General features: G+C 38.9%; 1 protein-coding gene across 9 annotated transcripts in view; it reads left to right on the forward strand.

Moving 5' to 3' along the window:
* Positions 1-24495, forward strand: part of lama2 (laminin, alpha 2) — a 171309-nt gene that overhangs the window by 61767 nt on the left and 85047 nt on the right. For all 9 annotated transcript variants that reach the window (XM_048208189.1, XM_048208190.1, XM_048208191.1 and 6 more), the window contains exons 11-15: positions 6272-6412; positions 10018-10188; positions 15203-15304; positions 20171-20382; positions 22711-22822. In XM_048208189.1, coding sequence (XP_048064146.1) covers positions 6272-6412; positions 10018-10188; positions 15203-15304; positions 20171-20382; positions 22711-22822 — 738 coding nt within the window. The remainder of the gene's footprint in view (positions 1-6271; positions 6413-10017; positions 10189-15202; positions 15305-20170; positions 20383-22710; positions 22823-24495) is intronic.

Below are 24495 nucleotides of genomic sequence, written 5' to 3' on the forward strand. Positions count from 1 at the left end.
AAAATTAAATACTTTTTAACCACAAATACTCATCTTGCACTGCTCTGTGATGCTCCATGCATGACGTAATCATGTTGGAAAGGTCACACGTGACGTAGGTGGATTAAAAGGAATGACCGATGGTTTCTCTAGATAAGACTCTTATTCCTCGTCTGGGATCATGTAGAGCTCTTTGAAGCTGCACTGAAACTGACATTTGGACCTTCAACCCCAGCTGTTTGTGAATGTTAGTTGGAACTGCATTAGTAACGATGGAACTTGCGACCATAGTTGGGTAATGATGCTTTTGGGAAAGAACAGAAGCTCCAAGAAAACAGCAACAGCCATTGTTTTTGTAGTTGTGGGTAGAAACACGTTATATGATGTTAAAGTGGCTCTCTGCCACCTCAGTGTAAGAATGCAATGCTTCATTTGAAAGTTGCTATGCTGGCCCAGTATCAGACACAGTATCTTTATTCTGTGTAAAAGAAATACAGCTTCAAAGCTTCTTTACACTTTGCTGTTATCCTGGAAACCAGCATGCATCTTTTTTTCGTCAGCTGTCAAATTTGTTTCAGCCTGAATCAATTTCCCCATGTTCAAATCTTTGGTGCGCAAACAAACTGTGCAGTGCTTTAAAATGAAGGAAAAAATTAAATAAATAAATAAATCAGCCTCTTCGGCCTTTAATGCAGGACTACAGATCACTGAGAAGAGTTTCGCAGGATTTCTCTCAGCACTCCGGATGGATGGATGAACAGATGAAGAGTGAGTGGAGGTGAAGTGTGTTTGGCATTACCCACATGAAGAGGCTGTGATGGTCAGATTATAGAGGCAAGCGTTCAGCTCTCTTCAGTAATGGCTCGGCTCAGGCAGAGCGCCAGTGTAAATGGAACATTAAGGAACATCAGTAAATTACACCCACAGACGGGATGGACTCGCTCCAGGTGCTGCGCTCGCACGCCAAACTCGCCAATAGCTGTAATATACAGAAATAAATGAAAGTGTCAGAACTCAGTCTGGTGACGGGAACACAAAAGTTCATTTAGAGAGTTTGTCATGCTGTCAATAAACTTCTAACAAAACAACCCAGTCGCTGGGCTAAAACAACCCAATCGCTAGGTTAAAACAATCCTATCGCTGGGCTAAAATAACCCAACCACTGGGCTAAAACAACCCTATCACTGGGCTTAAACAACCCAACCACTGTGTTAAAACAACCCAACCGCTGGGCTAAAACAACCCAACCTCTGGGTTAAAACAACCCAACCACTGGGCTAAAACAACCCAATTGCTGGGCTAAAACAACCCAATCGCTGGGCTAAAACAACCCTATTGCTGGACCAAAACAACCCAATCGCTGGGCTAAAACAACCCAACCTCTGGGTTAAAACAACCCAACCACTGGGCTAAAACAACCCAATTGCTGGGCTAAAACAACCCAATCGCTGGGCTAAAACAACCCAACCTCTGGGTTAAAACAACCCAACCACTGGGCTAAAACAACCCAATTGCTGGGCTAAAACAACCCAATCGCTGGGCTAAAACAACCCTATTGCTGGACCAAAACAACCCAATCGCTGGGCTAAAACAACCCAATCGATGGGCTAAAACAACTCTATTGCTGGACTAAAACAACCCAATTGCTGGACTAAAACAACCTTATTGCTGGGATTAATCAATCCAATCGCTGGGCTAAAACAACCCAATCTCTGGGTTAAAACAGCCCAATCTCTGGGTTAAAACAACCCAATCGCTGGGCTAAAACAACCCAATCGCTGGGCTAAAACAACCCTATCGCTGGGTTAAAACAACCCAATTGCTGGGCTAAAACAATCCAATCGCTGGGCTAAAACAATCCAATCGCTGGTTTAAAACAACCCAACCGCTGGGCTAAAACAACCCTATCGCTGGATTAAAACAACCCAATCTCTGGGTTAAAACAACCCAATCTCTGGGCTAAAACAACCCAATCTCTGGGTTAAAACAACCCAATCTCTGGGTTAAAACAACCCAATTGCTGGGCTAAAACAACCCAATCGCTGGGCTAAAACAACCCTATCGCTGGGTTAAAACAACCCAATTGCTGGGCTAAAACAATCCAATCACTGGGCTAAAACAATCCAATCGCTGGTTTAAAACAACCCAACCGCTGGGCTAAAACAACCCTATCGCTGGATTAAAACAACCCAATCTCTGGGTTAAAACAACCCAATCTCTGGGCTAAAACAACCCAATCTCTGGGTTAAAACAACCCAATCTCTGGGTTAAAACAACCCAATTGCTGGGCTAAAACAACCCAATCGCTGGGCTAAAACAACCCTATCGCTGGGTTAAAACAACCCTATTGCTGGGCTAAAACAATCCAGTCACTGGGCTAAAACAATCCAGTCGCTGGTTTAAAACAACCCAACCGCTGGGCTAAAACAACCCTATCGCTGGATTAAAACAACCCAATCTCTGGGTTAAAACAACCCAATCGCTGGGCTAAACAACCCAATCGCTGGGCTAAAACAACCCTATCGCTGGATTAAAACAACCCAATCGCTGGGCTAAAACAACCCTATCGCTGGATTAAAACAACCCAATCGCTGGGCTAAAACAACCCTATCGCTGGATTTAAAACAACCCAACCGCTGGGCTAAAACAACCCAATCGCTGGGCTAAAACAACCCTATTGCTGGGCTAAAACAACCCAATCGCTGGGCTAAAACAACCCAATTGCTGGGTTAAAACAACCCAACCGCTGGGCAAAAACAACCCAACCTTTGAGTTAAAACAATCCAATTGCTGGGCTAAAACAACACAACCTCTGGGTTAAAACAACCCAACCGCTGGGTTTAAACAACTCAATCGCTGGGCTAAAACAACCCAATCTCTGGGTTAAAACAACCCAACTGCTGGGTTTAAACAACTCAACCGCTGGGCTAAAACAACCCAATCTCTGGGTTAAAACAACCCAATCGCTGGGCTAAAACAACCCAACCGCTGGGCTAAAACAACCCAACCTCTGGGTTAAAACAACCCAACCGCTGGTGTAAGGACTTAGCCTATTTATTAGCTCAATTTAATTGTTACAGGGAATAAGAATTGAATCAACTGTAAATGATTCACTGTAAATGATTCAGAATTAATATTTAACACTTCATCAATTATTCGTCCAGCGAAAATTGAGGTTAGAGTATTTTACCAATTCTGGATAAAATATTATTCTGCGGCCAACAGTAACAATATTATGATTATTGTTATTATTGTAATTATTATATTATAAGCAAGAGGTAACTTGATCTTTTACGTTTAAGGCAGTAATTTGACACACAGCACAAGAAACTCGTATATGTGAAAATCAAAACAAGATTTATTGACTACTTCTAATGATTACAGGAAACTAAGGCTAAACACACGCGCACACACACACATACATACATGCACACACATTCGCGGAGTTGATGAGTTATGAAAAGTCCCAAGTTCAGTGCTAACTTAACTCATAACCTGAGGAAAATCACAAAAGCAGAGCTTTGGCTTGATTCTTTAGGTTTAAAGGAGTTTCACCAGTTCCCAGCAAGAGAGAGAGAAGTTTGCTTGTACCTGCGTTTGCTGTGACAGCTGAGGTAATCGGGTTGTTCCGTGACTCGTGTACAGCGGAATCCCGTTCTGGATTGGCTGTCTTTCAGGTGACGTCTTCTCGGGAAAGCCCTTCGTTGGGCTGCGCGGAAGCTTTGAAGAAGGTTATTGGCTGGTGAAACGCGCTGTTCTGAGAGTCTGGCTGGAGCGGCTCTCTTCTTTGGAGACTTTGGTCAAAAGGTTTAACGGAGTGTTTCAGGGTTCGGGATGTGACGGCTGTTGCGGCTCGTGGATGAAGATAGTCAGCGACTGTCAGATGGAAATCAGCCACGGCAGTTAGATGGGTTCTTCAACCCTTCTTCAGCGTATCGATTCTTTGACGTATCTTTTACATATCTTTTGACAACTGGCTATTGGGAAAGCATAGTTTTAAAGGAGCAATTTGGGTCCATCCTTCAGATGCGATCCTCCAATGAGACGTTGCTACGGAGATTAGACACGCCTCGTCTATTGTCCATTGATCACACCGCGTGATATCTGCAGAACATTCTCCTGTTTGATTAACAACTTTATAAAGTTTCTTAATATTTTCCTGATACTGAATTTCAATGTTTCATTCACACAGAATTACAGAGAATTATAAACTCTGTATTTAGAGCTCAAACATGACACACTTCTTACACACACATATTACGAGACTGACCTAATTAAAACAATGATTACAATAATGCATTTGAAGAAAACCCACATATTGAATACATTGAATAGACATGTTAGTAATTACATCATGGCATGTATTATTCTGTATATAGTTTAAAATGATTTCTTAATGATGGTCCATTCGAAGTTCATTGCACAGTTTTCAAGCATAGTTTAAACTTTGACCGGAGTCACGAGTGACCGGGTCAGGATGGATTGCTCAATACAAGGGAGGTATTGATAGGACAGATTCGTCTTCAAATCCGTTGATGGGTGTTTTCCTGTTCCGTCCGCTAATACAAGAGGGTTTTGTGAGAGAATCAATAGATTTAATGTGATCAGATCCACGTGATGGGTTCTGATTAGTTTATTGCTGATGAGCTAATAAGTCCTTTAGACAGAGTCCTTTGTTAAAAGAAGTCACGTCATCACTTCAGGAAATGGATCTTTTGGACCACATGAAGCTTTGTTCAATCATGCCTCTGGCTGATGAAGCCATTTGTAAGTTCTGTCGAGCGGTGCCCTACACTGGGTTTAAACAACTCAACCGCTGGGCTAAAACAACCCAATCTCTGGGTTAAAACAACCCAATCGCTGGGCTAAAACAACCCTATCACTGGGTTAAAACAACCCAATTGCTGGGCTAAAACAATCCAATTGCTGGGCTAAAACAACCCAACCGCTGGTTTAAAACAACCCAACCGCTGGGCTAAAACAACCCAACCGCTGGGCTAAAACAACCCTATTGCTGGATTAAAACAACCCAATCTCTGGGTTAAAACAACCCAATCGCTGGGTTAAAACAACCCAATTGCTGGGCTAAAACAACCCAATCGCTGGGCTAAAACAACCCTATCGCTGGATTAAAACAACCCAATCTCTGGGTTAAAACAACCCAATCGCTGGGTTAAAACAACCCAATTGCTGGGCTAAAACAACCCAATCGCTGGGCTAAAACAACCCTATCGCTGGATTAAAACAACCCAATCTCTGGGTTAAAACAACCCAATCTCTGGGTTAAAACCACCCAACCGCTGGGCTAAAACAACCCAATCGCTGGGCTAAAACAACCCTATCGCTGGATTAAAACAACCCAATCTCTGGGTTAAAACAACCCAATCTCTGGGTTAAAACAACCCAATCTCTGGGTTAAAATAACCCAATCGCTGGGCTAAAACAACCCAATCGCTGGGCTAAAACAACCCTATCGCTGGATTAAAACAACCCAACCTCTGGGTTAAAACAACCCAATTGCTGTGTTAAAACAACCCAACCGCTGGGCTAAAACAACCCAATCGCTGGGTTAAAACAACCCAACCGCTGGGCTAAAACAACCCAATCGCTGGGTTAAAACAACCCAACCGCTGGGCTAAAACAACCCAATCGCTGGGTTAAAAAATTATTGACACCCCATTTTATTTGTAAAGAAATTGATAATAAACAAGAATTGATATAATAATCGATATTGATAAGAATAATAATCATAAATGTTTCTTGAGCATCAAATCATCATATCAGAATGATTTCTGAAGGATCATGTGACACTGAAGACTGGAGTAATGATGCTGAAAATTCAGCTTTGATCACAGGAATAAATTACACTTTACTATATATTCACAGCTGTTTTAATCATAATCATAATAATATTTCACTGTTTTTACTGTTTTGACTGTATTTTTAATCAAATTATGCAGCCTTGGTGAGCAGAAGAGACTGTTAATGTTTTCAAAAACATTAAACCGGCCCCATACCGACTCACGACAGTAGTGTGTATAGGCTATATTTTGGCAAGCTTATTTCAACTTATTTGAATTCTAAATGGTGCACAAACCCTGTTACAGAGGTCCTGCAGCTATTGAAATAAATGAAATAGAAGAATAATGAGTTTTCCTCGTCTGTGGAGGTTTGCGCACCTGCGTGTGTGTTTAAGTAACACGCTTCCCATGGGTTAGAGCTGCTTTAACAGTGTTTAATAGTGCATGCAGCCCAGTTTCACTCAACACTCTCTCTCTCTCTCTCTCTTCAGGAGCATGTGGAGGGACGGAACTGTGACCGCTGTAAACAGGGATTCTATCATCTCCGTCGAGACCATCCCCGTGGATGCGAGAAGTGCTACTGTTCTGGGCTGGCCAGCCTGTGTACTGAATCCCACTGGGACTACAGTAATGTAGGAGACAAGCCGCTTCACTACGAGTGTGTGTGTGTGTGTGTGTGTGTGTGTGTGTGTTCTCATTAGTTACACTATCTCAAATCTCTGCTTGGCTAGTGGGATTCAGTCTTATTAAGCAGTAATGGCTGTTCTTACACACACACAGACGATTCACATGGATATTTTCCAGTTTAATGAGTGAATAAAAAGTCGCTGGTCATCACGTTTAAAAGCGAACGGTCATGAGCGCAGTTTTTACACACAAAGAGGACATGTTAAGAAGGGTGAAAGGTGAATAGTGTACGGGGCATCAATTTGTGTGTGTGAATTTGTGTGTATCAGCGGCACGAGCGTGTGTGAGTGTGTGTGTGTGTGAGAGAGATGGCTACAGCATCTGTCTGTACAATTAAGCTGACCTTGAGTTGTGTTTTCAGAGCTCTGCTAGCTTTAATTACGGCTGCTTGTGTGTGTGTGTGTGTGTGTGTGTGTGTGTGTGTGTGTGTGTGTGTGTGTGTGTGTGTGTTCTGTGGCTTTAGAGGCAGATCTTAATAACTTTAAATGTCATTAAGTGGCTAAACACATTCATGAAACTGTCCAATCACACACACTCTTAGAAATGTATTGCTAAACTACACTGAAATAAGAAATCATCAGGCCCTGAAAGTTGGCGCGGGATTGAGTGTGTTGAACATACTCTTTTCCACAAGTTCTGTAATTCCTGTAAATATTTATTCGCTGTATATTAGAGTAAATGAATCCACACAGATAAACAATCTTCAATCTTTCTGTCAGGCTGTAATTTCATTAAGTGAATCCCCGTTAAGCCTGGTTTATACTGGCTGCGTCCTGTGAAAACATCATCATGCGGTGTGGGCGGTCGTGTGCGAGACCTGGACTGCGTCTGAAACTCAGGCAGTGACTTGTTGCCTCGCTGCCCTATCAGGCGATGACTTTGCTTCTAAAGTTGCACGACTCTGAGGCGATTCTGGCCGAGCAGGAACAGTTTGTGCTTGTCCAAATGAATTGCTTAAATTTACAAAGTGAGCCTACAATAGCAGAAATGAGACTTTTACGCAAGAGGATTAGGGCCAAGCAATAATAAAAAAATAAAACCATCTCGAGATTAAAGTTGTTAAATTACGAGAAAAAACGTGTTAAATTTCTAGAAAAAAGTCGAGATAAAATGTTGAGAATAAACTCGTTAAATTACGAGAAAAAAGTCATTAAATTACGAGAACAAATTTGTTAAATTATGAGAAAAATGTTGTTAAATTTCGAGAAAAAAGTCGAGATAAAATGTTGAGAATAAAGTCTTTAAATTATGAGAAAAAAGTCATTAAATTACGAGAACAAATTTGTTAAATTATGAGAAAAATGTTGTTAAATTTCGAGAAAAAAGTCGAGATAAAATGTTGAGAATAAAGGCATTAAATTATGAGAATAAAGTCATTAAATGATGAGAAAAAAGTTGTTAAATTATGAGAAAAAAGTTGTTAAATTACGAGAACAAATTCGTTAAATTATGAGAAAAAAGTTGTTAAATTACGAGAACAAATTTGTTAAATTATGAGAAAAATGTCGTTAAATTACGAGAAAAAAGTCGAGATAAAATGTTGAGAATAAAGTCATTAAATTATGAGAAAAAAGTTGTTAAATTACGAGAACAAATTCGTTAAATTATGAGAAAAAAGTCATTAAATTACGAGAACAAATTTGTTAAATTATGAGAAAAAAGTCGTTAAATTACGAGAACAAATTTGTTAAATTACGAGAAAAAAGTTGTTAAATTACGAGAACAAATTCGTTAAATTATGAGAAAAAAGTCGTTAAATTACGAGAACAAATTTGTTAAATTACGAGAAAAAAGTTGTTAAATTACGAGAACAAATTCGTTAAATTATGAGAAAAAAGTCGTTAAATTACGAGAACAAATTTGTTAAATTACGAGAAAAAAGTCGTTAAATTACGAGAACAAATTCGTTAAATTATGAGAAAAATGTTGTTAAATTACGAGAAAAAAGTCGAGATAAAATGTTGAGAATAAAGTCATTAAATTATGAGAAAAAAGTCGTTAAATTACGAAAAAATGACATTAAATTGCGAATTTGTTCTCAAAATTTAATGACTTTTTTCTCGTAATTTAATGACTTTTTTTCTGTAATTTAATGAGTTTATTCTCAACATTTTATTTTGACTTTTTTCTCGAAATTTAACGAGTTTTTTCTCGAAATTTAACAACTTTAATCTCGAGATGGTTTTATTTTTTTATTATTGCTTGGCCCTAATCCTCTTCCGTAGACTTTTTAAAGGTCCATGGGTAATAAATATGAAATAAAAATGAAATGAAATTAAATTAAAATGACAATATTTAAGAGATTAAACTTTAATGTACTTCAGTTCTCATATCCATATATTTTGTTCTTACGTCACAAGTAATAATCTCAAGGTTTACTGGATTTTACCTGATTCTTTGGTCATTTTGTAGTGTGGGTTTGGTGAAGTGTAACAAAACAAACATCATCACGTGTGTACTTTACTTCTTCATTACATGGTGAGTGAGTCAAGTTTAAATAGCAAATATAAAATTTCATATCAGGATTCCATTTTTTTTTCTTCATTTTAATTTTTAGTTCAAATAAATAAATTAAATTCAAAGTTTGAAATCAAAACACCTTGTGTTATAGTGTAGGTTTTTACAGAATGAAAATGACCATGTAGCACCATCTAGCATCCAAGTGGCACACTTTTAAATATTTGTTAAAAGCAAAAATATGAATATGACACAGCCACAAAACGGAAAAGGAGCATGATGTCATTACTTTTTTTTTTTTTAAATAAGTGTAAAATAAAACCCACCCCCATTACCCACTCAAATAAAAAGCAAAAGAAAAATTCAAAATACTTGCTTTTATAGAAAATATTTATTTTTATACACAGAACAGTGCTTTGCAGTGTGTTCTTTTAAGTGGGTGAATCTCACAAAGACGTGTGTGATTGTGTCTGTCTTATTCCACATATAAATGTCAAGCTCAGGCATTTCACAACGTCCTTTCCAAAGGAGAACTAGATAGAAAGAGAAACGGTTAATCATGTTTGCTGTATAATGAGAGCATTATGTGCTAATAAGCTTTGATATAAAGTGACAATGACATGAAATCAATAACTGCTAAATGTGTTCAGGAACAGATGCAGCTGGAAGATCAATCAACATTTGTCTTACAGTACATTTAAGTAATCAAGAATGAAAATAGATTATACATGCATCTGTCAAGTCAAGTGTACCTGAAAATACTTTGGTTTGTTTTAAGGAAAAATATCAGCACAAAATAATATCTATATTTACTGGTTACTATTGTGTCACTCTGGATTCATTATGTTCTGCGACAACATTTTGCTCCTTTTCAGAACGTTTTAATTTTAAATCTCAGATTTCACATAAAGCAAATGAAGCCCATTTTAATTATTTAATCTAGCATGCAAGAATATTGATTTATATAGCTAATAAGAACTCCTGAATTTAAACTTTGAAAACTTTTGTTATTTGCATATGACGACAATTCATTACTGCCCCTACACTCACATCGGTCTCATAAATCTGTGTGTTTTGGTTTGTTTGTCTGCAGGTGACGGATATGTCCGGATGGTTTCTGACAGGAGCGGATGGGGAGGGGCTTGTGTGGGCGGTGCCGAGTAGAGAGACGGCCCATCAGCTCACCGTGAGCCAATCAGATGCTCAGACTCACCTGACAGCACCCTACTACTGGAGCGCCCCGTCTGCGTACCTGCGCAAGAAAGTGAGTCTGTGTGTGTGTGTGTGTGTTAGTATTAATCTGCACACTATGCTGACGTATAATGTGCTGTAATGATGCCCGTCACATGACCATAATACAGACATAATTCATCATCGTTATGTTACAGGCTCGTTTAGCCTTTCATTTGCCCTTGATTTAACTTTACTGTCTGCAGAGAGAGAGAGCCGGGGACTTTAAAGATGCGCTTAATGAGAGTATGAAAAATGAAATCAGATGAGTATACAGCACTGATCTGTCTGAGAAACACCATTTTATTTCAGACACTGATATATATATATGTATCCGAGGGTGTTTAGCCGGTGTGGGATTGACTGATGTGTAACATGGGATTACAGAAAGCTTCGATTACAGAATTGCAAGGCAAAATTCAAAGACCTTCAAAGATTAACTTCAACTAGTGCTGTGATGTGAATAAACTGCCGTTTAAACCGAACGTGTTTTTGTGTTTATTCCTGTTTAAACATGCGCAGATGTGTTGAGACCTTTCAGAAAACAGCCGAAGAAGCACTTAACTCATCCTCAGTCATACTGAAACATGCATTTTATGGAATAAAGACTAGGAATACATACTAAGAAAGCACTGTAAATGTGGTCAACATCAATTCATACGCTCTTTTCCACACATGTAACTCTCTGCTGACTGACACACACACACACACACACACACACACACTGATCAAGATGAATATGCATCTGATTTTCCTGAATATTCAGATGTGTGGTGTGGGAATAAACCCTGATCTGTTAAACTTCTTTGACCTCTGAACTCTCTCCGCTGCTAATGATGCCATTAACACTGTCCGCACTCATCTAACAGGTTTATATCAGGCTGTACATTGAATTGACTTTTAAAGTTTTAAATGAAGGATTCATCAGGTTGACAAACGTTTCGCAACATACAGGTCATATTTTACCCAGAAAACAATAATAATTCTCTTAAAGCATATATATATATTTTTTTTAGGATTATCAAGGTTACTTGCATTGTGAGATTATTTGATCAATACAAATTCACATTACCATAAAGAAAAAAAAAAAAGCACTTTATGTTCTTTATGCAAAATATATAACCTCTTACTTTACTGTTGTGGTGTAATATGACTCTTCTTCATGAGATTCACTGTTATATTTGCAGTAATGCAGAAAGACTGATCAGTTTTGTGGCTGTTTTTAACACTGGAACATTTAACGATTTCCCTTAAAAAGGCCGTCAGAGTCATGCACGCCACGCTTCAACACACATTAGTAGACATTTTAGTGGTTATGTGAAGTTTTATTGTCTTAAATGCTGGATCCTACAGGTTCATATGAATTTGCTCTTTAAATCGAGTATCTGCGTATCTGATGAGGTGTCTGGAAATACAGTTTGTCTCTATGGCAACAGACTTCTTTTGGTAAGACAATGTTAACTGAGAGACCAGCTCACGCTCACTTCTGCAGAGACTTTCAGACGCTTTTCCACTGAGAGTTTAAATTGCTGTGGAGAAAGTACACATTACCTGGAAATTGAGGGTCTTTACAACATTCGCGCTCAGATTTCACACAGAGAGCGCTGTTTCACGTGGTGAGATTGTGAAAAAACATACTGTACAGTGCTTTTCTTGGAAATATTTTTTTTCACATGTAATATTCCCAAAATCAGATTTTTGGTGTGGTTTAAGCCCGATTTGCAACCTCCAGCGATCTGAGGGGTGTGTCCCGATTCAAGTCGATCCTCAGTTGTGTGCTGTCATTAGTCTCAACAGATCTGCCTGCAGTTTTACTGGTCTTTGGCATTCACACATGGTATGAGTTACTGTGTGTGTGTGTGTGTGTGTTTATGTTCCTTTCTCCTCCTCTCTCTGATTGTATCTCAGCTCTGTCCAGATGTGTGTTGCCTTTTGAACTGGATGTCACCAGCTCAACACAAGCAAACCCAGCTCTGTTTGTGTCTCTGTAGGTGGGCTCTGTCATATCAGACTCGTACTGGTGGATATTAAAATAAACGGGCTGAGACGCGGGGGTTAGCAGGGCGTAGCGGGGTTGATTTCATGGAGAGAGAGAGGTCACAGCAGAGGTTGGAGGGCAGAAAGCTCTGGAGTTGCTTGTCTTTAGTTTGAAGACGCCTGGCGGACGGCCTGTTTCTCATTTCCTGTAAGAAGCTGCGACGGTGATGCTCTGATTTTCACTCTCACTCTCTCTGTTCATTTTTCCCATTGAGTCTACATCTGCGTTCATGCTCAGTCATAGTATTTGGGTTTTGACTATATTTAGGTTACTGACTATAAAGAAGTGCCATTGTTTTTTGGACTTGTTTTCTACAACGCAGCATATTATTAGCATGATGTTCTTTGAAGTACCAATGAGAACAATAAGAACCTTGCACAGCATTTTCATCTCATACCACAAGACTACCACAGGTCTTTTTCCCAATTCATCAACTTCACTAGACCTCTTAAAGGATTAGTTCACTAAAGAATTCAAATTTCCTGATAATTTACTCACCCTCATGTCATCCAAGATGTTCATGTCTTTCTTTCTTCAGTCGAAAAGAAATGAAGGTTTTTGAGGAAATCATTCCAGGATTTTCTCCATATAGTGGACTTCACTGGGGTTCAACGGGTTGAAGGTCCAAATGTCAGTTTCAGTGCAGCTTCAAAGAGCTCTACATGATCCCAGACGAGGAATAAGAGTCTTATCTAGAGAAACCATCGGACATTTAATAAAAAAATAAACATTATATGCTTTTTAACCACAAATGCTCGTCTTGCACTGCTCTGTGATGCTCCACGCATGACGTAATCATGTTGGAAAGATCACACGTGACGTAGGCGAAAAACTCCATCTCATTTTCTCCTCCAACTTCAAAATCGTCCAACATCGTTGTTTTACCTTTTTTTGTAAAGGTCGTTTGACTTAGTCTTTGACGTTCGCTTTGTAAACACTGGATCGGTACTTCCGCCTATGTCACGCGTGAACTTTCCAACATGATTACGTCATGCGTGGAGCATCACAGAGCAGTGCAAGATGAGCATTTGTGGTTAAAAAGTATATAATGTTTATTTTTTTAGAAAATGTCCAATGGTTTCTCTAGATAAGACTCTTATTCCTCGTCTGGGATCATGTAGAGCTCTTTGAAGCTGCACTGAAACTGACATTTGGACCTTCAACCCGTTGAACCCCAGTGAAGTCCACTATATGGAGAAAAATCCTGGAATGATTTCCTCAAAAACCTTCATTTCTTTTCCACTGAAGAAAGAAAGACATGAACATCTTGGATGACATGAGGGTGAGTAAATTATAAGGAAAATTTAATTTGAAAGTGAACTAATGATTTAATGGCAAGAGGAAGTTGTTATTACATTCCTATTAAATGACTAAATTTATGTGAATTAATACACGTTTTTAAGTGACTTCAGCTAACTAAACAAACGACTCTGTTGACCCGAGCGTGATTGATTTCTGCTGCTCAGAATGAAGTGATTCCTGAACACAGAGCTGAAGAGCTCGACTGATAGCAGGAATAGTGTTTGTTAACCCAGGTGGCACCACATTAGTGGCATTACATTATATTATAGTGGGGGAAATCTGCTTAATTGTTGTGAAAATAATGTCAAGAAACAGAAAATCTTCATGTTCCTTAAATGAGGTTTCATTCTGTTTAAGCAAAACATAATTTCTCATTGCATCTATATATAGGCCTACACTACTGTTCAAAAGTTTGGGCTTGGTAAAGTTTATTAAATGTTTTTGAAAGAAACTCTTCTGCTCACCAAACCTGCATTTATATGATCAAAAATACAGTAAAACAGTGAAATATTATTCCAATGTAAATCAGCTGTTTTCTATGTGAATATATAGTAAAGTGTCATTTATTCCTGAATTTTCATCATCATTACTCCAGTCTTCAGTGTCACATGATCCTTCAGAAATCATTCTAATATGATGATTTGATGCTCAAGAAACATTTATGATTATTATCAATGTTGAAAACAGTTCATATTTTTGTGGAAACAAAAATATACATATTTTTCAGGATTCTTTGATGAATAGAAAGTTCAAAAGAACAGAATTTATTTGAAATGCAAATATTTTGTAACATTTTACATTGTCTTTACTGTCACTTTTGATCAACTTAATGCATCTTTAATGAATAAAAGTACTAATTTCTTTTAAAAAAATCTTACTAACCCCAAAAAGTTTTGCAAAGTGGTGTATATAAAATATATTTGTGTATTTAATTTGGTAGGAAATGCACTTAATAGTCACAATACAGAAAAATCTTAATGGCCCTTAAATAGGCTTCATTTTGTGTAAGCGAAACATCATTTCTTATTGTTCCTATTGATTTTGGCGTGAAATATGGCATTTCTTGGGCAATTCGCCCAAATGTCATTTCTGGCTGGCCGGACAGCCGCAGTGCTGAAAAATCAATAGTTTTTTCACGTGTCGGTCTGGAGACAAACGTCTCCCTCCTTCCTTTAGACATGAGCAGTCAGAACATATAAAAGTGGAACAAGCAGGACATTTTGATGTTTGCTTTGAGTAGCTCTCGACGTGAATGCCGGATGAGTCTGGGTTGTGTTGGAGAGATGAGCTCTGACCTCTACTCGCCGCAGTAAACCCTGCCGAATCTGGGGAGATTCATTTGCAGTTGAAGTGTAGGAGCGTGTAGGAGTATGCATGTGTGTGTGGGCGTGCGTGTGTGAATAAAAGCCAGGATTGGATGCAAAAACACAGGGTGAAGTGTTGTTCTCCCCAGCGAGGCTTCAGTTCATCCCTCGGTGTGCTGGACTGATTTAGCTGTACTGATCTGCCCCGCGGCCTAACATTACCCAATAACAGGAAAGACCTGGAGAGGAGAAAGCGCTCTGCTTTGTTCAGAGATGTGTGTGTGTGTGTGTGTGTGTGTGGCTTCATCAATAATCACTGCGTGTTGAACTCGTTTTCAACCTTTTCTTGAAAACAGACACGTTTGCTGACCCTCGCTCCTGTTTGTGTGTGTTTGCGTCTGCAGCTCTTGGCGTATGGAGGCAGGCTGGAGTATACGCTCTCTTATGACACCGAGAGCAGAGACGACCCGGTTCGCATCATCAGCGCTCCTGATGTCATCATAGAGGTACGTCTAACCGCAAACACATTCGCGCTGGGTTTGATAGGATGGAATGAAATAAATTAAAACTCAGTGCTGTTGCGATTCATTGTGAAACATGACTTTCCCAACCTTTAGGCCTCAAAACTAAACAGAAACTTCCTCTCCAAAAATTTCATTAAAAGCTTGTTATGTCAAAACAGCAATTTCTGCACAAAAAAAAGGGAATGAATACATTGTAATATGCAAGCATCATATCAAATGAATGTATTTGTGTGAAGAATATGTTCTAACATAAAAGAAACCATTGCAATATTTAATTTAGCCTTTGGATGCTTTGAAATGCAAGACGCCACAGGGTTTGTACTGTAACAGCGTGTTCGAGGCTAAATGACCTCACCTTTACCCAGAGATCCCATTACCTGAGCTTGGCCGCACAATCCTGCCATTCACTAACACCTCGGCTCATCTATTCAGTCATGTGGGCGTCCAGAGCACAGCGTGGCCCTCTTTGTTTGGTCTAGAATTGGTCAGAATGATAGCGTCGATGTGTAACCGGACTGAAGCTGTTTATGTCTGCGAGTGTGTTTGTATACACGCACCGGTGTGTTTATGTTTGTGCGAGCGTTTTCACGAGCTCTCAGAACGCTTACGTCTGCATGTGTGTAAATGAGTGTGTGTTCACATACCTGCTTGTGTGCAAGCAAGAATTTGTTTAGCTCAGCCGACGCAAGTCATGTTCTTTTTTTATTTAGTCTCCAGAGAAAAGCACTCTCATAATATTTGGTTTATTCATGCTGTGTTAAAGAATGTTTTTTCTTTTTTGGAAGAATGCTTTTTTAGTCTCAACTCCATGTAAATCAGTGTGACTGTCCTACAGAGTAAAGCTTCAACCCTCATTATCGTCATTTACTTTTCATCACGGTTAGAGCTCATTTGCATTATTTATATATGTATATATATGAGCAATATCACACGAGTAGCCATGCGATATGGCTGTATATCAGCACGGCTGTGATTCGGCCATAGTTATTCACAGTGCTGATATACAGCCATATCGCACAGCTACATGTATAATATTGCGTTTATACAACAGTTCAATGGCACGAGTGTGTAAATAAATAAGAAACAACAACGGAGTGTCTTTAAAACCTTCTTTTGTGCAGAACTTCCGCCACGGATTCAAATCTCATGCTGACAGTTTGACCAAGCCTCCGTTACTGATTATAAAATGTCACTTTAGAACTAGTAACGAATGAACATTAAGTCACTTCATTGAAGAGAGAGAGAGAGAGAGATCACATGAGCGAGCATTACTTGTGTCTGATATAACATTCATTCTTCAGGTTGATGTCCATAATATTATATCCGTTATAAAAGTCAGTTTGAATGTCCGCTAAAGAAAGCAATCTTTGTATTTGTGCTTTTTAAAGTTAAGGTAATTTTCCATAACATACAGCGCTAAAACAATGTCCTTTGTTTACAAAAGTCCCTTTCAATTTAAAAGTCTCTTGCACTGACTCATTCACTCGTAGTTTGCTGTCATCTAATGGCGTATTGATGTAAATTTCACTCAATCCATGTTATGCACTAATGGACCCTTTCTCAATACCAAATGCAACATATTATTTACAGGTGCTGGTCATATAATTAGAATATCGTGAAAAAGTTCATTTTTTATTGTAAATTATTTTTAAAAATTAAACTTTCATATATTCTAGATTCCCTACATGTAAAGTAAAACATTTCAAAAGTTTTTTTTTTTTTTTTTTTAATTTTGATGATTAGAGCGTACAATCTCATGAAAGTGCAAAATCCAATATCTCAAAATATTAGAATATTTCCTAAGATCAATCAAAAAATGGATTTTCAAAACAGAAAAGTTCAAGTTCTTTAAAGTATGTTCATTTGTGCACTCAATACTTGGTTGGCAGCACATATTACAGCAAATGACTTGCTCCTAGCACAAATTACAGCATCAGTGAAGTGTGGCATGGAAGTGATCAGCCTGTGGCACTGCTGAGGCACTATTGAGCCTTCAGATCATCTGTATATTGTTGGATCGACTGTTTCTCATCTTTCTCTTGAAAATATCCCATAGATTCAGGGGTCAGGCATGTTGGCTGGCCAATAAAGCACAGTAATATCATGGTCAGCAAACCACTTGGAAGTGGTTTTTGCACTGTGGGCAGGTGCTAAAGTCCTGCTGGAAAAGGAAATCAGCATCTCCATAAAGCTTGTCAGCAGATGGAAGCATAAAGTGCTCCAAAATCTCCTGGAAGATGGCTGCATTGACTTTGCACTTGATAAAACACAATGGACCAACACCAGCAGACGTCACGCCCCCCCAAATCATTACTAACTTCAGAAACTTCCCACTAGACTTCAAGCAGCTTGGATTCTGTGCCTCTCCAGTCTTCCTTCAGACTCTGGGACCATGATTTCAACATGAAATGCAAAATTTACTTTTATCTGAAAAGAGGACTTTCGACCACTGTTCACTGTCCAGTTCTTTTTCTCCTTAGCCCAGGTAAGATGCTTCTGACGTTGTTTCTGTTTCAGAGTGGCTTGGTAGTCCTTTTCCTGAAGATATCTGAGTGTGGTGGCTCTTGATGCGCTGACTCCGGCTTCATTTGACTCATTGTGAAGCTCTCCCAAGTGTTTGATCGCCTTTACTTGACAGTATTCTCAAGCTTGTGGTCATCCCTGTTGCTTGTGCACCTTCAGTAATGACCATCTTACTCCATGACTTACTCTCTTTGTGGAGGGTGTCAATGATTGTCTCCTGGACCATTGCCAAGTCAGCAGTCTTCCCCATTAGTGTGGTTTCAAAGAACAAGAGATACCCGGAATTTATACTGTAGGGATGGTCATTTAATGAAACTCAAATGTAAATATTCTAATATTTTGAGATACTGGATTTTGGACATTCATGAGCTGTACGCTCTAATCAACAAATTAAAAAAAAAAAAAAAAAAAAACCTTTTGAAATGTTTTACTTTACATGTAGGGAATCTAGAATAAATGAAAGTTTCGTTTTTTAATATAATTTACAATATTTATATTAACAACAATAGCCATTATACATGACAATAGGAAATAAACACATTTGTACAATTCAGTCAAACATACAAAAGCAGTGCTCTGCAAGATGTAAGTTAAATATAGCCTTAATATTAAATTATCATATCGTTAGCCTCATAGCATAATTGCCCAGATCATATTTCAAAGGCAGATATCACAATTTGGCCAAAAAATGACTAACGATATTTAACATAGCCTAATTTGATTTGCTCAGGAACAAGCAATAGATTAATACCAAATTGGGTATTTTATGTACCCAAAATGAATTATATCTCATGTTTAACCATTATAAGAGTCAGCGGCAAATCACCAAAGCACTGGCCGAGATGAAGCTGTTCTCAGCGGGTACTCGAGCACTGAACGACCGCTGACCGCCTGGAGCTCGCATCTCTGAAAACATCTAAACAAATTGTAAAATAGGCACTATGAATAAATATGAGTCACATACAGTGTTGAGTGTAACGCGTTACTAAGTAACTAGATCACTAATATCACACTGCTCTCAGCCGTGTAGAACTGTTGTACATATATATGTATATATAATATTATTATTATTGCAAATATTGAATCCACATTGAATCAAATGTGACATTTTGAAAGAAAGAGAGAAGGGCAACACTTTAGAAAGGTGTACAATTCTCACTTTTAACTAGTTGCTTATTATCTTGCATATTTGGCTGTTTATTAGTACATATAAAGCACATATTAATGCCTTATTCTGCATGGTTATATTCTATATCCCTCAATCCTTCCCAATACCTAAACTTAACACCTACCTTACTAACTGTTAATAAGCAGTAATTAGGAGTTTATTGAGGCAATAGTCATAGTTAATAGTGGATATGTGTTCCCCATACTAAAGTGTTACATAAAGAAGTAGTATTTTCTTGTATAATGTACTCCAAATTTTGACCTCAAAATCTTGAAATGTCCCCATAAAACATGAAAACCCAACATTGTGTGTGTGTGTGTGAATGTGTGGAGAATAGGGTGATTTATGAAGAGGCATGTGATGTGCGCAAAAAAGATGAGATTGTTTTGATGGAAGGAGAAAATTATGTTTAATAAATTGTGAAGAATTGTGTGTGTGTGTGTGTGTGTGTGTGTGTGTGTGTGTGCATTGATGCAATAACAGGTAACCCATATATCTCAGCTCTGACACTGTTAGTGGACTCATCCTAGAGCATTATGGGACGCGATTCATTCAGCTCGTTTATTTACCACCCAACCACACTGACTGCTGAGAAAATCAGGCTTTATTGACATGCACATGCACAAACACACACACCGCTAGAAGATTGAGGATTTATGGGTGCCGGACTCTCTATTTGCACAGAGTTAATGAGGTATGCACATGCAAAACAGGGCTTAACGAACAATAATTACCTGTCATACACACATGAGCACACACACACACACACACCTCAACACATGCAAACAGACACACACATGCAGCCTCACAACACACTAACATTTCCTTCAAATCTACAAAGGACAGAAGATTAACTCAATGTCAGCATAGGAACTGAATACACACACACACACACACACGTTTACTTAGTTTGAGAGCATTCCAAAGACTTCTATTGTTTGTATATAAATCTGATTATAATTATGACAGACTACATGTCTTGAAAGGGAGGTTTTGTTATCAACTCAATTATGAGGACAAATTAAAGCGAAGTAAACGTATAAATGGCACAGTTTCTTTGTTCTTTTGCCAGTGTATCATTTAGAGAGCGACAGCTATTTTGCATCTGATGTGTTGACGGACAGGAGGAACGTCTGACATGTTCCCTCTCTCTTCAGGGCGGTGGGCTGAGATTGATTGACAGCAGCTCCGGGCTCGCGCTGTATCCGTTCTCCACAGCCGAGCGCAGGATAGATCTGCTGCCGGAAAGCTTTCAGCATCACGCCTCAGGACTGGCCGTCAGTAAGAGAGACTTCCACGCCGTCCTCAACAACATTGAGCGTCTGCTCCTCCGGGCCTCCTACGTTCAGGAACACAGCGCCATCTACAGGTCTGCTTCACTACTGCAGGATTCACACACACACACAGCATAGGTCACCATATATCACAAGAAGATACAACATGAAATGATCATTCTGTCTTCATTTACTCACCCTCGTGTCATTTCAAACCTGTGGTATATTGTTCTGTGTTGTTCTGGTCTCTCTTTTCCATGCAAAAGCGCTTTACAGTTTTCAGAGTCAGACTACCTTTATATATTATTATTATTTTGTCATTTTGGAGCTTGACAGCTCAGGTCTTCATTAATTTTTCTTATGCATGGCCAGAATTTTCTTTTCTCCTATTTTGTGTTTCACTGAAGAAAGAAAGTCATATGTGTTTGGAGCAGCATGAGGATAAATGAGTAATATGAGGTTATTCTCTATAATCAATGAATGTCCTATAATCACTCCTGCCATTAATATGAGCCTGCAGTGTAAATCCTAATGTTTCTGACTTTCTCCGGGAAACTGAACTTGATGGAAAATAGCTTGAATGGCCATAGACCAAAGATGGTAACATGTGATTAACTGAACATGTTATCTGTCTCATAACTCATTCTTTTCTGTGTTATTTTCAATCAGAACTGATCTGACCTTTCAGAGCTGATTGAAACCAATCAAAGCTGCAGTTCAAGTGTCTCTTTCACAGTTTATTCATGAATCACTCAGATGAGATGTTTAACTACAGTCAAGTCATTTAAGTCTTTGTATGGTGAAATTTAACTTCTCCCACGCCACTGATGAGTTTTTCCATCATTTATGACACAACACTTCCCACTATTGACAGAATTTTACGCCAGTCCATGTTTTCACAGTTATATTGTAGGGGGCGCTATCACGCATCTTCTGAAAGAGTGCAGAATCTCCGGATCAAAACACAGGCGAAGAAGAAGCAGAAACAAGCAATAGAAGCATTGCTGACGCATATGTAAAATAATGTGATCATCAAACATTCAGCAGCATATATATAACATTACTGAATAAAATGTTGAACCCATGAAGAGGAAACAACTGAAGATTTGAGGTGTTGATGGACTCGATCTACTCCATCTGTGTTCTGGACGAAGCCTTCTTCTTCTCTCAGCTTTTTTTTTTTTTTTTTTTGATTACCCAAATTTAAGTGTTGATAAAAACAAAAAAAATGAAAGAAGCTAGAATAAAATGGTTTTCTGTTGATGTACTGACTGTTTAAATATTCATACAACGAAATATTCTGGGGACCATGAAAGTTTTGTGAATATGATCAAAAATGGTGGCTCTGGCTGGCAACTTAAAGCGTTAGTTCACCCAAAAACTCATGTCGTTCCACACCCGTAAGACCTTCGTTCATCTTCAGAACACAAATTAAGATATTTTTGATGAAATCCGATGGCTCAGTGAGGTCTGCATAGCCAGCAATGACATTTCCTCTCTCAAGATCCATTAATGTACTAAAAACATATTTAAATCAGTTCATGTGAGTACAGTGGTTCAATATTAATATTATAAAGAGACGAGAATATTTTTGGTGCGCCAAAAAAACAAAATAACGACTTATATAGTGATGGCCGATTTCAAAACACTGCTTCAGGAAGCTTCAGAGTGTTATGAATCAGCGTGTCGAATCATGATTCGGATCGCGTGTCAAACTGCTGAAATCACGTGACTTTGGCACTCCGAACCGCTGATTCGACACAAAAGATTCATAACGCTCCGAAGCTTCCTGAAGCAGTGTTTTGAAATCAGCCATCACTATATAAGTCGTTATTTTGTTTTTTTGGTGCACCAAAAATATTCTTGTGGCTTTATAATATTAATATTAAATATGTTTTTAGTACATTAATGGATCTTGAGAGAGGAAATGTCATTGCTCAGGCCTCACTGAGCCATCGGATTTCATCAAAAATATCTTAATATGTGTTCTGAAGATGAACGAAGGTCTTATGGGTGTGGAACGACATGAGGGAGAGTAATTAATGACATTATTTTCATTTTTGGGTGAACTAACACTTTAAAAACAAAACGCTGGCTGGAAAATCTTTTAATCTTCATTGCAGTGCACACACTCTTACCGCAGGAACATCATTGTGAACACCAGCAGAGCGCTGCTGTGTGAGGAAACTTCTGTATTACTTCATTATATTATATAGTATCATGTTGTGTTTGCATCAGACCTATTTATTACACTAGGCCTGTTATTAACTTACTGCATTTAGCTACAGCTAAATGATGGGATTAATCACAATTACACATTGTAATCAATTGACAGCCCTAATATCAATATGCCATGTTGTGACTGGAGCATGTTCTCTCTCTCTCACACACACACACACACACACACACACACACACTCTCAGGTTGGGCAGTGTGAGCATGAGTGTGGCGGACGAAGGCTCTCGCAGCGGTGAACAGGCTCGTGCTGTGGAGGTGTGCCGGTGTCCGCCCGGATATGATGGAACGTCCTGTGAGGTAAGCAAGAAAAACAAAGCTACATAATTTAAAAATACTTCTGAGAAAGAAATTAATACTTACAAAACTAAGTGTCCAGAAGAGATGGGTGAGAAATATCCTGTTCAGCACTTAAAGTTGAACAATGTAAGGCTGAACATCGTTACTGACAATCCTCATTTTGGCTGCGTGAGATTCTCCAGCTTTGTTGTTGTTGAGCTGTTAAAGCTCCGCCCTCTTCTGGAAAGTGGAGCTCATTTGCATTTAAAGGGACACACACAAAAACGGCGTGTTTTTGCTCACACTCAAATAGGGGTAAATTTGACAAGCTATAATAAATGATCTGTGGGGGATTTTGAGCTGAAACTTCACACACACATTCTGGAGACACCAGAGACTGATATTACATCTTGTGAAAGTGGCATTATAGGTCCCCTTTAAAAGCAGTTTCCCTAAAATTTTGACATAAAATGTGAAAATATCTTGAGCTACAGAAATACATCATCCCTGCAGCACTCTATTAACAGAAATGTGTTTTAGAATATCTGTCAATCCAAAATAAATACAGGTTATTTCACAGACATTAGCAGAGTGAAATATACAGTACAGTAGAGTACAGTTCTGCTCATGGACTTGTACCATAGTCTGTAAAAAGATGGACAACGTGTCTCCACTTCCTTCTATTAGAAAAATGAAGCCAAAATATCCTAGAAATGGCAGTTGACATCATGCGGCGATTTGGAGCCCGTCTTTGCGCGGTAGTGATCCTGAGGTGGAGCCGTGGATTTAAGGTCCCGCCCACACTCCTGCTCCCGCAGACTCACTCGCAAACACAGCTGTCAATCATGATGTCACACCTCGGTTGTATAGCATCAAATAACAACCTAAAATCAAATTACCGGAAAAACAAACACTTGAACATACGTCAGCGTGAAACCAGACACCATCTTTGGAAAAATGTATTTGAAGTGTAATTGGATTTTTTTTGTTTGGCTCACGTCCCATTCGATTACATGGAGAGGGCAGAGGCGATCAAAGCGTTTTGACTTCACTTTTCAGGACGTGTGCAGCACACTTGATTAGGAGCATTCTCAAACAGAGCTCTTTTCTCAAGGATTCCAGCTGGTGTTTATTGTAGCAGCGCGGTGTGTTTTAAACTCCTTCCCATCGGAGCAATGAATCCGTGTACGACGCCGTCTCCTGCTCTGTACCGCCGGGTGTCCTTCCTCACGTACGGCTCCTGAGACAGACCCTGATCACACTCCGTCAGCAGTGGGATGAATATCTGGTTTGTTTCAGGGCCTTTGCTCGGCTCTGTGTGCATCAGCAGCAGGGGCGGCTGACTGTGTTCAATCTTTCTCTCTGCATAAGTGTCTGCTCTATTAAAGCTGCAGTGGCTATTGATTTCTGAGTGAGCAGATTTTTTATGCTGATGTGAGCAGGAACCACTGGCCAAGAGACAGAATTGAGACACTGCAATCATCTCAAATGCAGGATAAACCCTCAAAATAACACACATCTTTATTCCTGAACGAGGACACACCGGAGAAAAGCTAATTATGACTGCAGACTAATCCAACCTTAATCATACACTCTAAAAAATGCTGGGTTAAAAAGTTGGGTTGAAAATGGACAAACCCAGCGATTGGGTTGTTTTAACCCAACGGTTGGGTTAAATGTTTGACCAACATGCT

Source organism: Megalobrama amblycephala, linkage group LG11, assembly GCF_018812025.1.
Source record: "Megalobrama amblycephala isolate DHTTF-2021 linkage group LG11, ASM1881202v1, whole genome shotgun sequence".
Lineage (NCBI taxonomy): Eukaryota > Metazoa > Chordata > Actinopteri > Cypriniformes > Xenocyprididae > Megalobrama > Megalobrama amblycephala.